Source organism: Zingiber officinale, chromosome 5B (genome assembly GCF_018446385.1).
Source record: "Zingiber officinale cultivar Zhangliang chromosome 5B, Zo_v1.1, whole genome shotgun sequence".
Taxonomy (NCBI): Eukaryota; Viridiplantae; Streptophyta; class Magnoliopsida; order Zingiberales; family Zingiberaceae; genus Zingiber; species Zingiber officinale.
The window spans coordinates 24,824,440-24,838,087 of NC_055995.1; the positions used below are offsets into that span (position 1 = coordinate 24,824,440).

General features: G+C 40.8%; 1 protein-coding gene across 1 annotated transcript; it reads right to left on the reverse strand.

Annotated features, from left to right (window-relative positions):
* Positions 1-11,160: 11,160 nt before the first annotated feature.
* LOC121984249 (pentatricopeptide repeat-containing protein At5g12100, mitochondrial-like) lies at positions 11,161-13,572 on the reverse strand. The gene has a single exon (XM_042537089.1). The coding sequence runs from the start codon at positions 13,504-13,506 to the stop codon at positions 11,323-11,325; it is 2,184 nt and encodes a 727-aa protein (XP_042393023.1). The 5' UTR covers positions 13,507-13,572; the 3' UTR covers positions 11,161-11,322.
* Positions 13,573-13,648: the final 76 nt, after the last annotated feature.

A 13,648-nucleotide genomic window follows, 5' to 3' on the forward strand; every position in this document is an offset into this window, starting at 1 on the left:
CTTGTTTGTTGTCTCTATTATTGTACTCCTTTGTTTGCTGTTGCAAAAGACTGTGGCGAGGTTTCTCCACCCATAAGGAGTATTTATTAGCCGAGTTTCCGGGGATTCATCCACCGACGGATTGACAGGGCTCGTCCACCTTACGGACACGCCGAGGAGTAGGAGCCCTAATCTCCGAACCTCGTTACATCCTTGTGTTAAGGTTTGGTTTTCTTCTCTTTCGTTTCTTTGTTGTATTTTCCGCTGCGCTAACCCTAGTTTGTAGAAAGAAACGCGAGCGTTTTGGGGTCGACTATTCACACCCCCCCTCTCTAGCCGTACGAAGAGATCCCAACAGTAATATGGGATTGGTGTGGTAGTTCAATAATAATTCTTTAGTGGAATGAGATATTATTGATGAACTCGAGTTGGGTGTTCGGGGCGAACACGGAAAGCTCAAGTTCATCGGGAGACCAAAACCAATTCCTCCTCTCGGTCCCTATCGTAGCCTCTTATTTATAAAGTCTTATACTCACCTATACCCACCTTCTTACCCACCCTAAGGTGGCCAGCCAAGCCAAGCTTGGAGCCCAAGCAAGGGTCGACCAAGATTAATCCTTGGATGGACAAAGTGGTGGTCGGCCCTAACTTGGAGCCCAAGTTGGTGGCCGACCACAATAAAATAAAAGAGGATTTTATTTTTTTAAAAAAATCTTTTCTTATGTGGAAGCCATGGTTTTAAAAGAGAGTTTAAAATTTAAATCTTTCCTTTTATAGCTTTCTACACAAGATTAAGATAAAGGTTTGATATCTTTCCTTATTTGTAGTTAAAAGGAAGATTTTAATTTTTGATAAAACTTTCTTTTTTTATAACCATCCTCATGATTTTAAAAGAGTTTTAAAATTATAAGTCTTTCCTTTTATAGTTTTCTATAAAAGATTAAGAGAAAGATATCTATCCTTATTTGTAGTTAAAAGGAAGATTTTAATTTCGGAGAAAATTTTTCTTTTTTTAATCATCTACATATTTTAATAGAGAGATTTTTAATTTATAAAAGTTTCCTTTTATAACCAACCATGAAGGAAATTTTTAAAGAGAAATTTTATTTTTAAAATTTTCGGAAACAAATTAGGAAGTTTTAATTTTGTGTTTAAAATTTTCCTTGTTTGGAGGAATTGAGGTGGCCGACCACATTAATAGAGAAAAGGAATTTTTTTTAATTAATTAAATTTTTCTTTTCAATGGCAAGGAAAATAAGGAAGGTTTTATCAAAACTTTCCTTATTTGCCAAGGCCAGGGAATATAAAAGAGAAGGTAGAGGTGCCTCACCTAATAACAATACATCTATTATTTCTTCTCCTCTCTTCCTTGGTGGTGGTCGGCCCTCATCCTCTCCTCCTTTTCTTCTTCTTTGGCCGGCGACATCAATTCTCTAGGAGACTCTTGGTGGCCGAATTTTGCTTGAAGAAGAAGTAGAGAAAGGAGGATTTGTTTCTTAGCATCCCTTGGAGTTTGGTTGGTGGCCGAAGTTCTTCATCTCAAGGAGTTTGTTGATTGGCCGAAACTTGCTTGAAGAAGAAGGAAGCTTGGGTGGATTCTCGTCTCGGTAGATCGTCGCCCACATGACGTCCGAGATAAGAAGAGAAATACGACAGAAGATCGTGAGGTCTATTAGCTATAAAAGGTATAACTAGTTATTAGTTTCCGCATCATAACTAGTTCATCCTTTTATTTAGATCTTGAAATACCAAACACAAGAGGCTAATGAATCTAGGTTATCAAATTTATGTTTTCGATTTTGTGTTTCTTTTGTTTTTCGAACTTGTGATTCGATTGTTCTTTTTGGTTAAACCTAGGGTTACTATAAGGAAATTAAATATTGAATTTCGTTGAAAGGTTTTGTCTAGGAAGTGGTGAATGCTCCCATACCCAAGAAGGCCTAGTGTCTCTCCATGTTTAACCTGAAAGTCGATCTCTGAAATTAATATTTAATTGAATTTGTAACATAGGTGGATTTGGATTAATAATGTTAAGTATTGTTTGCGATCCAAGTCCAAACCTCTAAGAGCAGATAAGTTGAATTTAGAATCAATAATGCTAAGTTCTGTTTGCGATTCCAAATTTAATTTCTAAAGAACACAATAGGTTGTTAGGAATGGTTCAGGACTTGTACAAAATTTTTGTATAGGGGGACCGATACGATATTCTGAGTAGCAACCAACACTAACAATCCTTTTTAAAGGTTCCAAGAGTTATCGATTCAATGGCAAATCACACTCATATATGCATGTGTTTGCAAATGATCACTCTAAATATCGGAACCTAAAGAAACTTTATTATTTAATTTACTAAATTCATCAATTAAATTCTTTTTTGTTTTGTTTTACTAATTTTTTAATTATACAAATAAGTGTAGTCCTAGGAACATGTGTTAGCACATGAATTAAGAGATTATTTATAAAAATATTCAAATTTGCATTAAGATTCAAAATTAAAAGAAAGATGCTTTATGGAAATAAATTTAGCTAATGTTTTTCTTAATTTATTATCGGAATATAAAAATAAACTGGAATCAGTACTATCGCTAGTTGAAGAAAATCTAGATAATTATGTTTGAGAACGGTCAAGTCTATATTCTGTCGGATGCTTCGCTTCTACGTGTTGTTTCAATGACTCATAGCCGCCACTGACTTGAAATTTGTAGAAAACATTACAGTGCTTATATTCTTCACACAATTTTCTTGAAGGAAGAGTGACATTCTCAAAATATTTAGTAAAAATAGAAGATCTTAGAAGAGGAATTTTCCGAACTTTAGAAGTAATTGTATCGGTATCTCCTTGTGTTTCGGGTGTCGGAATTGGAAAGTGTTCAGTCTTATCATCGGTGGATTGAATGTTGGGATTCTCGTGTGAATTCACTATTTCCTTTCTCCTCCGAGATCGAGATAATGAACCTCCACGACCTCCTTCCATTGTAATTAAAAATTGGAAACAAAAGTGCATAGAAATGGAGATTTGTAGTCGAAAATATGTACAGAATGTGAAATTGAATATGAGAGTAGAGAAGATATGTATGAAAATGATGAAATGAACTCTCTATTTATAGAGTTTGGATATTAATGGGTACTAAATCATAACTATTGATAAAAAAATGACAAATGATCTTAACCATCAAAAAAATACCCCCAAAAAATATCCTCACCCCCCTTGATGGCTAGGAACACCGACGGTTCCAACGACTAGGAGCGACCAAAAAAAAAAATGAGCCGAACTAGCAATTAATAAGGGGTCTGGAACTAAAACCTGCTCGACATCCTATCGGGTCGGTTCCACTTCAGCCTGGGGATCCGAGTCAATGGGCAACCGACACGTTGATCCAGTTACTGACCCAGCCGGGTTTGGGCTAAACTCGACCAGGGGTCAGGTCTACTTAGTGTTAGGATCCTTTGAACGGCTAGAGAGGGGGTGTGAATAGCCGACCCCAATCTTTCGCGTTTCTTCCTACGATTAGGTTAGTGCAGCGGAAAATACAAAGAAACGAAAGAGAAGAAAAACAAACCTTAACACAAGGATGTAACGAGGTTCGGAGATTAGGGCTCCTACTCCTCGGCGTGTCCGTAAGGTGGACGAGTCCAGTCAATCCGTCGGTGGATGAGTCCCCGGAGAACCGGCTAATACACTATACTCCTTGTGGGTGGAGAAACCTCGCCACAAATGTTTGCAACAGCAAACAAAGAGTACAAGAACAAAGAGTAAGCAAGAAATACAATAAGAATACACAAGCACTCTACCAATCTTGCTTTCTCGTCGACTGGATGAAGCAGCTAAAACTAGTCGAAGAAGTCGAGGAAGCTCACGCGAAGCTTTGACGAGCTCAACAAAACTCAAGCACAGCAGTACTTAGCAACCCCTTTATACCTGCGAAGAAGACGGCGAAGAAACTAGCCGTTGCGTCGCAACGGCTAGAACCCTGATCGGTCCGCAGACCGATCAGAAGCCTCGAAGGGCTGTGGACCGATCAGGCAACAATCTGTAGCTTCCTGATCGGCCTTTGCTTCTGTTTCGTCCCTGATCGGTCCATGGACCGATCAGAAACCCCTGATCGGTCCACGGATCGATCAACCTCTGATCGGTCTACGGACCGATCGAGCTTCTTTCTCCGCGCCATCGATCTCTCCCGATCGGTCTCCGCGATCGATAACCATCGATAGCATCGATCGATATCGGTCACGGACCGATCGAGCGATCATTGGATCGATCCAAACTTTTCAACCCTAAACCTAAGGCTTCCACACCAACATCCGATCCTTGACTGTTGGTACATCATGCCTAGCATCCGGTCACCCTTGACCGACTCCCGCTAAGTGTCCGGTCAATCCTTTGACCCACTTAGACTTTTCAACACTAAGTCCGATCATCCCCGATCCATCTGGATTTTCCCTTGCTGGTTTCACTCACCGGGACTTCCCAACCGCCTAACATCCCGCTTAGGACTTTCCCACTACCTAACATCCCAGTTAGGCACTTTCCGGCTTCACTCACAGGGACTTTCCAACCGCCTAACATCCCAGTTAGGACTTTCCCTCGTGTCAAGCTCCCTGCTTTTCCGATGCCAAGTCTCCATACTTGGACTTTTCGCTGCCAAGCTCCTGCTTGGACTTTTCCGTGAGTCTCCATACTTGGACTTTTCTAGTGCCAAGCTCCTGCTTGGACTTTTCCGCCAAGTCTCCATACTTGGACTTTTTCCCGAATCAGGTCAACCAGGTCAACTTTGACCTACGGTTGCACCAATAATCTCCCAAACATCTATTCTTGTCCCATATCAAGAATACAACTCTTCCACGAGTGTCAAACATCAAAATACAACTCAACTAGGTCAACCTCGACCTAAGGTTGCACCAACAATCTTCTAAGTCAAACATCAAAATATAACTCGAGTCGGTCAACTCGAGTCGGTCAACCAGTCAACCTTGACCTAAGGTTGCACCAACAATCTCCCCTTTTGATGTTTGACAAACCATAATCAAGTTAGGTTAACCCGATAACCTAACTTAGGTTTCAATCATCTTCCAATGTCCAATGTTCTTTCCTTGAACATTCTCTGGACATTCTCCCCTTAGGTTAACCCGATAACCTAACTTGGGTTCTCCAATAATTCTCCCCTTTTGACATACATCAAAAGAATTCCAATGTTCTTCCTTGAACATTCCTTGACATTCTTTCCTTAGCTTAGGATAACCTAACTTGGGTTCTCCAATAATTCTCCAATGAACACTCTCCCTTTTTGCACATCAAAAAGAACAAGGAGGGTATCAAGGTCAAGAGTTTCTTCCTAATGAAAGTCTCATACCTTTCATTTGAAACTCTTAATTTCCCCCTTGATACTAAACCCAACAATCAACTTAGTGACAATCCCATATCACTAATCCTTAAGAGTCTTTTGGAGTAAAAAAAAAACTCCCCCTAAAAGTCAACTTCCCTTGACAATTAGGTAAAACTCCCCCTAGAGGTCAACTCCCCCTTGACCATTGCACCAACAATGTCTTTGAGAGTTCCAAACCTTAGAAATCCACAAAAACCCAACTTCCAGCTGAAATTTCAGACCAACAGCTGAAAAATCAGAAACTGGCACGCACTGATCGGTCCCCAAACCGATCAGAATCCCCCTGGATCGGTCCCCAGACCGATCCACGCTTCACTGATCGCACTGGATCGTCACTGATCGGTCACCAGACCGCCTGGATCGGTCCGTGGACCGATCCACACTGAAATCAGAGATTTCGATTTCCTTCCGGAAATTCAGAAACTCCTAATAAATTCCAGAAAATTCCAAAAATCGTAAAATTCTGAGGATACACTCCTCATACCATATACTATCACGGAAAAATAATTTTCTATGAAAATAGTTTCCATTTTTCAATCTTAATACAAAGTTCAAAAACTTTGAAATAGTTCAAAGTTAAGTCAACTTTGTATCACAATGTTCAATGATGAATGCAATCACTAAGATGGCTTCATCAAGGTTTTCCAAATCAATTTCAAAATGATTTTAAAATCATTTGAATTTAGGACCATAATCTTAGGGCTAGATGTACATGACTTGTACACAAGCTTTCCCTATGATCCTCCATTTCTTGAATTAGGCTCATCTAGGTACAAGGACTATGCACCTTGATCCTAACTCATGATCCTAATATCTCACACACATCTAAAGTGTATCAAACACATCCAATTCAATTTTGATATGAGATATGGGTTTAGGTATCTTAGACTAAGGTCTCATGCATTTTCTAAACACAAATTTGATCTTAATATCAAAGTGTGTTTTTCATCCTTAAATCAATTCAATTGATTACTAATGCAAGAGATGATGACATGGCATAAAATGGTATCATAAATGAAAACATGTGCCAATGTCATGATGTCATGGCATAAAGTTTGAAACGAAACTAACACATGACATATAGATAACCTAAGCATTATCATGACATTTCAAATGATAATAAAATAAATATGATGTCATGGCATGGCATATGGCAACCAATCATGGCAAGTTAGCACAAATAAAATACCTAAATTCCCTATCTAAGTATCCTTAGCCTTAGCTAACTTAGAATCTAACCCTAGATTGCCCATATATCCCTAAGAGACAACCAAAATCCCAATTATGGTATTTCTCTAGGTTTTCTTAAATTTTGCCAAATAAGATTAAAATCGATATTTTTCAAATATGGCACAATTTACTCTTCAAGGAGTAAATAATAATTCTTTTTCATTTTCAAAAGTTATCAAAACCTTGAAAATGCTCCTTGAGTGTCAATTTCCTCAAAGTTGGGTTAACTACCCTTCTAATTGGAGTTGACACTCTCTAACCCATCTATGGGGTAGAGAAGATGCTCCTAGGAACCCAATACCTATTAGAGCTCATTGGGTTCACTAAATATTCACTAGGGATAACTTTCCTAGCAACCCTCCTAATGACCCTCTTAGGCTTTGAAGCCTTGGTCATTTGGGTCTCATCAAGGTCAACTATAGGGGTGACTCCCCTTGTAACCTTGGTAATGGTCTTCCTAGCCCTAGGTTTTGTTCCATAATCAAATGGAACATTGTGGTAAGTGGGCTTGACCATTTGGGACTTAGGTTTGTGACCCAAACCTTTCTTGTCCTTGGACTTGGGTTTTTGACTCTTAAACCCTAGAGATGACTTCTCCATGTTTTTAAGAGCCTTTTCTAAATTATCAAGTCTTGACCTCAAGACTTGATTTTCCCTCTCCAATACCTCAAGTTTTAATTTGTCATTTTCTCTTGAGATATTCCTAGGCATGTGTCTAGTCTTCTTGGGATTTCTACCTAGGTTTTCCTTAACTTTAGAAGTGTTAATCCTAGGGTTGGTATTTCTAGTGTTATCCTTACCTAGGCTAACATGTTTAGCTCCTAAGCACATGTATTGGTTCCTAAAGTTAACATGCTTATCATTATTAACAATTGCAACAAAACTACTAGCATGAGTTTTATTAGAATTGCAATAATGAACCTTAGAGGTTACCTTAGGGTTTGCCTTAGCTCCCCCTATCGATGTGCCCGGTCTCTTGCCCTTGTGAGGTTGCCTCCCCCTCGGACATTGGCTCCTATAGTGTCCCCTTTGCTTGCATTGGAAGCACACCACGTGCTCCTTGCCTTTGCGTATCGGGACTCCGGCTTCCTTGACCTTTGGCGCCGGTGGAGTCTTTCTTACCCTCTTTGGACACTTACTCTTGTAGTGCCCAAATTCCCTACACTCAAAACACATTATGTGCAATTTACTTGAACTTAAAGTGTTTGAGTTACCTAGGGTTGAGGATGAATGGATGCTCTCTTCTTCATCCCTCTCGGAGGTAGAAGCTTCTTCTTCGTGCTCCGATCTTGAAGAAGAACTCACTTCCTCTTCTTCTTTAGATGTTGAGTAACCCTCAACTTCCAATTTGCTCTCTTCATGATGTGAGCTACTTGGCTCACTAGGCTCCTCTTCATGGCTTGAAGTGGAGCTCTCTTCATGGTACTTGGCCAAGTTATCCCATAATTCCTTGGCATTGTTGTAACCTATCTTACACAAGATGTGAGTAGGCAATGAAAATTCAATTATTTTCGTTACCTCTTTGTTGATTTCGGATTTGTGAATTTGTTCTCTTGTCCACTCCTTCTTCTCAAGTGGTTTTCCTTCCTTATCCACCGGAGGAGTAAAACCTTCTTGTACACAAAACCAATTCATTATGTTAGTCATAAGAAAGTACTTCATCCTTACCTTCCAATACGCGAAGTCGCCGCATTCGTAGAAGGGTGGAATGGTGATGTCTTCTCCATAGAGATCCATCTCTAGCCCGTGCTCCCCCGGGTGTTGATCCGTCGAAGAGCGGCCTCGCTCTGATACCACTTGTTAGGATCCTTTGAACGGCTAGAGAGGGGTGAATAACCCTCATGGCTGCGTTTCTTCCTACGATTAGGTTAGTGCAGTGGAAATACAAAGCAAAGAGAAGAAAAACAAACCTTAACACAAGGATGTAACGAGGTTCGAGATTAGGGCTCCTACTCCTCGGCGTGTCCGTAAGGTGGACGAGTCCACCAATCCGTCGGTGGATGAGTCCCTGAGAACCGCTAATACACTATACTCCTTGTGGGTGGAGAAACCTCACACAAAATGTTTGCAACAACAAACAAAGAGTACAAGAACAAAGAGTAAGCAAGAAATACAATAAGAATACACAAGCACTCTACCAATCTTGCTTTCTCGTCGATCGAGTCCGGATGAAGCAGCAGCTACAGGAAGCTCACGCGAAGCTTTGGACGAGCTCAACAAAACTCAAGCACAGCAAACAGGAAGGAGGAAGAAGTTTTTGCGTACTCGACCCCTTTATACCGCGAAGAAGACGGCGAAGAAACTAGCGTTGCGTCGCGGCGGCTAGAACCTCGATGCGACCGATCGAGTGTCGCGATCGAAGCCCGATCGGCCGGACCGATCAGCAACATCCTCGATCGGTGCGGACCAATCGTGAAAGAAGCCTATGCTTCGTTTCGTCCTCGATCGGTCCATGGACCGATCAGAAACCTCCGATCGGTCCAGGCATCGATCAGAACCTCTCGATCGGCCTACGGACCGATCAGGCTTCTTCTCCGCCGCCATCGATCTCCCGATCGGTCTCCGACCGATCGAGATAACCATCGATAGCATCGATCGGTCACCGATCGGTCACCGGCCGATCGATGAGCCATGTATCATTGGATCGGTCTGCAGCCCGATCCAAACTTTTCAACCCTAAACCTAAGGCTTCCACACCAACATCCGGTCAACCTTGACTGTTGGTACATCATGCCAGCATCCTTGACTTGCTAGCACTCCCCGCTAAGTGTCCGGCCAATCCCTTTGACCCACTTAGACTTTTCAACACCAGAAGTCCGATCACCCGATCCATCTGGATTTTCCTTGCCTGGTTTCACTCACCGACTTCCCAACCGCCTAACATCCCAGTTAGGACTTTCCCACCGCCTAACATCCCGTTAGGACTTTCCCAGTCACTCACCAGGACTTTCCAACCGCCTAACATCCCGCTTAGGACTTTCCTCGTGCCAAGCTCCCTGCTTGACTTTTCCATACCAAGTCTCCATACTTGGACTTTTCGCCAATCAGCTGCCAAGTCTCCATACTTGACTTTTCTAGTGCCAAGCTCCCTGCTTGTCCCCGCCAAGTCTCCATACTTGGACTTTTTCCCGAATCAGGTCAACCAGGTCAACCTTGACCTACGGTTGCACCAATAATCTCCCAAACATCTATTCTTGTCCCATATCAAGAATACAACTCTTCCACGAGTGTCAAACATCAAAATACAACTCAACTAGGTCAACCTTGACCTAAGGTTGCACCAACAATCTTCCTAAGTCAAACATCAAAATATAACTCGAGTCAGGTCAACTCGAGTCAGGTCAACCAGGTCAACCTTGACCTAAGGTTGCACCAACACTTAGTGCTGATTGCCTCTTCCATGATAAGTTGTTGAAACTTGGATTGAGATCAAAGTCATAATTGAAGGATTAGTTGGAGTGGTGGTGATTGTGCTCTTACTTTGGCTTGATCGAAACTCTAGAGGAGATCAAAGTCTTCTCTGCTATTGGCACATTTACTCTAACACTTCTCGGATGCATTTGTCCTTATTGATAGGGGTGAGTAAAAATTCAATAAAATCAAATTAATCCAAATCAGATTGAATTTAGAAATTCTATTCGGTTAATTTAATTTTCATTTAAAAAAAAATTCAGTTCAATTTTCAGTTAATTCGATTCTGTTTCGATTTTAAAATTAGTAATTCAGTTAAATCAAATAAATCAAATAAAAATATTAATTTAATTATTTTTTATTTTAAAATGTAATTAATTAAATCAAATATAAATTTGATTAATTTAGTTTTAAAATTTTAGTTAATTCGGTCGAAAATTAAATTAATCGGTATTTAATCGGTTCGATTTGTTTAGTTTTCATAGTAAAATTTAGTTGGTTCAATTAGTTAAAAAAATTTCAGTTTGTTCGATTTGTTTAGTTAAAATTTCAATTTGTTTGATTAGGTTAACTTTAATCGAATGCTCAATCCGGCTGGTTGACGAAGGAACTCAAACTCAAATGATAATCAATTGCTCAAATGATGTTCAACAAAATGGATTGCCATGCCCAACGTATAAAATAATTCTCTATTCAAATGGAAATGGCATCTACAGCTCAAATCTAGACTGAGTAGCTTCATTCGAAATGAGACTGCAATCAGCCACATAAACTTATTGAGGCTTGACCGTCTCTCCCATGAATGCACCAATGAAACTGCACCTTCATTGGATTTATCAAGTACCCTAAAAGCATTTGAGGTCAATAATTTTAATTAATAATAAAACGTTATATTATAAATTAACCCAAAAAATCAATAATATTTTAGCACAAATATTTATTCCTCGCCAAAGTATTTTTTTTAACAATAAATAGCTTGAGACTTGTCCATAAAACAGAAACAATTTATCTCATAGTCGTGTTATTTAAAGAATAGAATAGTGACAAAAAAAATTATAAAAAAAAAAACTTTTGTCACAAGTATAATCTTTGCCGACTACTTTCTCAATACATATACTTTTAGTGCAGCTAAAATTATTTCGTTGTAACACATAGGGATGCCACAAAAACTACAGATGAAAATCTAGAATAAAGGTGTAAAATATAGTGTACAATGTGCATGAACATATTGGATTACTTCATGGTCAAAACAGAACTATAAATGAGAGCAGCCAGTTCTAAGAAATGGGGCAGATAAGGAAGAAACTGCCACAAGCTTTCAAATCTGTGCCTCTGCAACCTCTATGTCACTCAGTTTCTGCAAATCAGATGAAATTCCCATCTCTTCCATCCTTTTCTGTAGGATCAGTAGCTTCTCCGGACTTCCAAAATTACGATAACCAGATATCATTGCACTACAAATACCCTTGTCAGGAAGCAATTTCTTCTGCAACATTTCTTCAAATAAAGTTTCAGCATCTTGCATCCTTCCTTCTATACTCATCTGAGTAATCAAAGCGTAGTAAGTTGATAAGGTTGGTCTGAGGCCTAATTTCTCCAACTGTCGGTAAAGCTCAATGGCTTTCTCTGCAGAGCTTGTATCGCAATAGGCAGATATGAGAGTATAATATGTAATTGCATCAGGGCTAAGGCCTTTATCTTTCAAACTAAGGGCCAGGTCTTGAGCTTCTGTTATCTTTCCACTTCCACATAGACCTTTTATGATAATATTATAGGTAACAATGCTAGGCGATAAACCGGTACTCTTGATCTCCTCTACCGTTTCGAAAGCCTTTTGCAACTGACCCTGTTTACAATATGCATCAATTAGAATATTGTATATCTTCAGACTAGGTTGAATATCTCTTAACGACATATCTAGAAAAAGAGCCTCTGCTTCAACAAGCTTGTTGTTCTTGCAAAATACATTGATCAGTGATCCATACGTCACAGCATTTAGTTTCATTCCCATATCATTCTGCATCACATTGACAATATCGAAGCACCTCTCAAAATTACCAGCTCGCCCATAAGCATCAATGAGAGTGTTATATGTTGCTACACAGGGTGAAACGCTCTTCTCTATCATCTCCTTGATAAGACCCTCTGCCTCTTCCATCCTCTGCAATTTGCATAGACCATTTATCAGTGTATTGTACGTAATATTTTCGGCTTTCAATCCAAGTGACTCCATTCGTCTCACTGCTTCAAAGGCTCCGTCTATATCACCTATCCGACAATAGCCATCAACAATTGTATTATAGATCACATTGGTTGGAGCTAATCCTTCCTCTACCAGCCTTTGCAAGACCTCCTCAGCTTTGGCAACTTTCCCATCCTTACAAAGTCCATTCAGCAGTATACTGCAAGTGTGCCCTCCAATTGGGACGCCAGCTCTAACTAATTCCTCAAAGAAAACGTCGAGGTCGCCAAATCTTGAGTGACCATCAAAGAGAACACTATATGTGAACCCATCAGGTGTTAGACCTGCTTTTCTCATCTCATCCAACAAGGCATTTGCATCATCCATCCGGCAGGCACGACAAAGCCCAGAAAGCAGAGTATTATATGTAATGAGGTTTGGCTTCAGCTTGGAAGCCAACATCTGATCCCGAATTCGAAAACCAGCATCCAAGTTCCCGACTTTGCAGTACCCATCAATCATCGTATTATAAGTGACGAGGGTAGGTGCAATTCCCCTCTTCGTCATTTCTTCATACCACTTCTGAGCGTCATCCGAGCGCCCTTCCTTCCAGCAACAAGAAATAAGACAATTAAAGGTGAAAAAATCTGGCACTAACCCATCCTTGTGCTCCATGCACTGGAATAATTCGGTGGCTCGGCCAAGATCTCCAAATTTGACAGCTGACTGGATGGCCTTGTTGTAGGTGAAGGTGTCTGGGCGGACTGGGGAGGCGACCACCCGGTAGAATAAGGACAAGGCGTCGGAGTACCTCTTCTGGGAGACAAGTGTCTCGAGCAGGAAATTGCAAGCCGAAAGAGAAGGGAAAAGGTTCGGGCCTTCTCGTTCAACCAGAGAGAACAGATGAAGGGCGTCGTCGGGCAGGTTAAGCGAGGCGTACGCGAAGACGAGAAAGTTGCAGGCGGATTGGGGGAAGTGTGTGTGACGATTAGGGGATGCGCCGATGAGGGATCGTAAGAGGTGGGAGGGGGTGGGGAAGAGGGCTTTGTGACAGCGGATGAGGGTTTGAGCGAGGGAGAGGGAGGAATGGGATCGGACATCCTTCTGCTGGATCTGGTAGCGTAGCTTGATCAACAGCTTCTCCGCTACCTCATTCGCACCTCCTCCTGAGCCACCGCCTTCGGCGGCGGCGGCCTTCTCCGTTCCTCTTCTGAGGCCATCAGCTTCAATGGAGGAGAAGAATCTTCCTCGAGAAGACGGAAGGAGGAAAGGGGGAGTTGTTAGGGCTCCGCCAAAAATGCGACGGACGAACTTCGACATTCCGCCGTACCTTTCCTGACTGGCGGCGGCGTTCTGTTTCGACGCTTTGGGGTTTTTGACATTTCAAAGGGGGCCAAGAAATTTCTTTTTTGTATATCCGAAAACGTAAAAAGATATTAAATTTAAAATTTTTAATATTAAA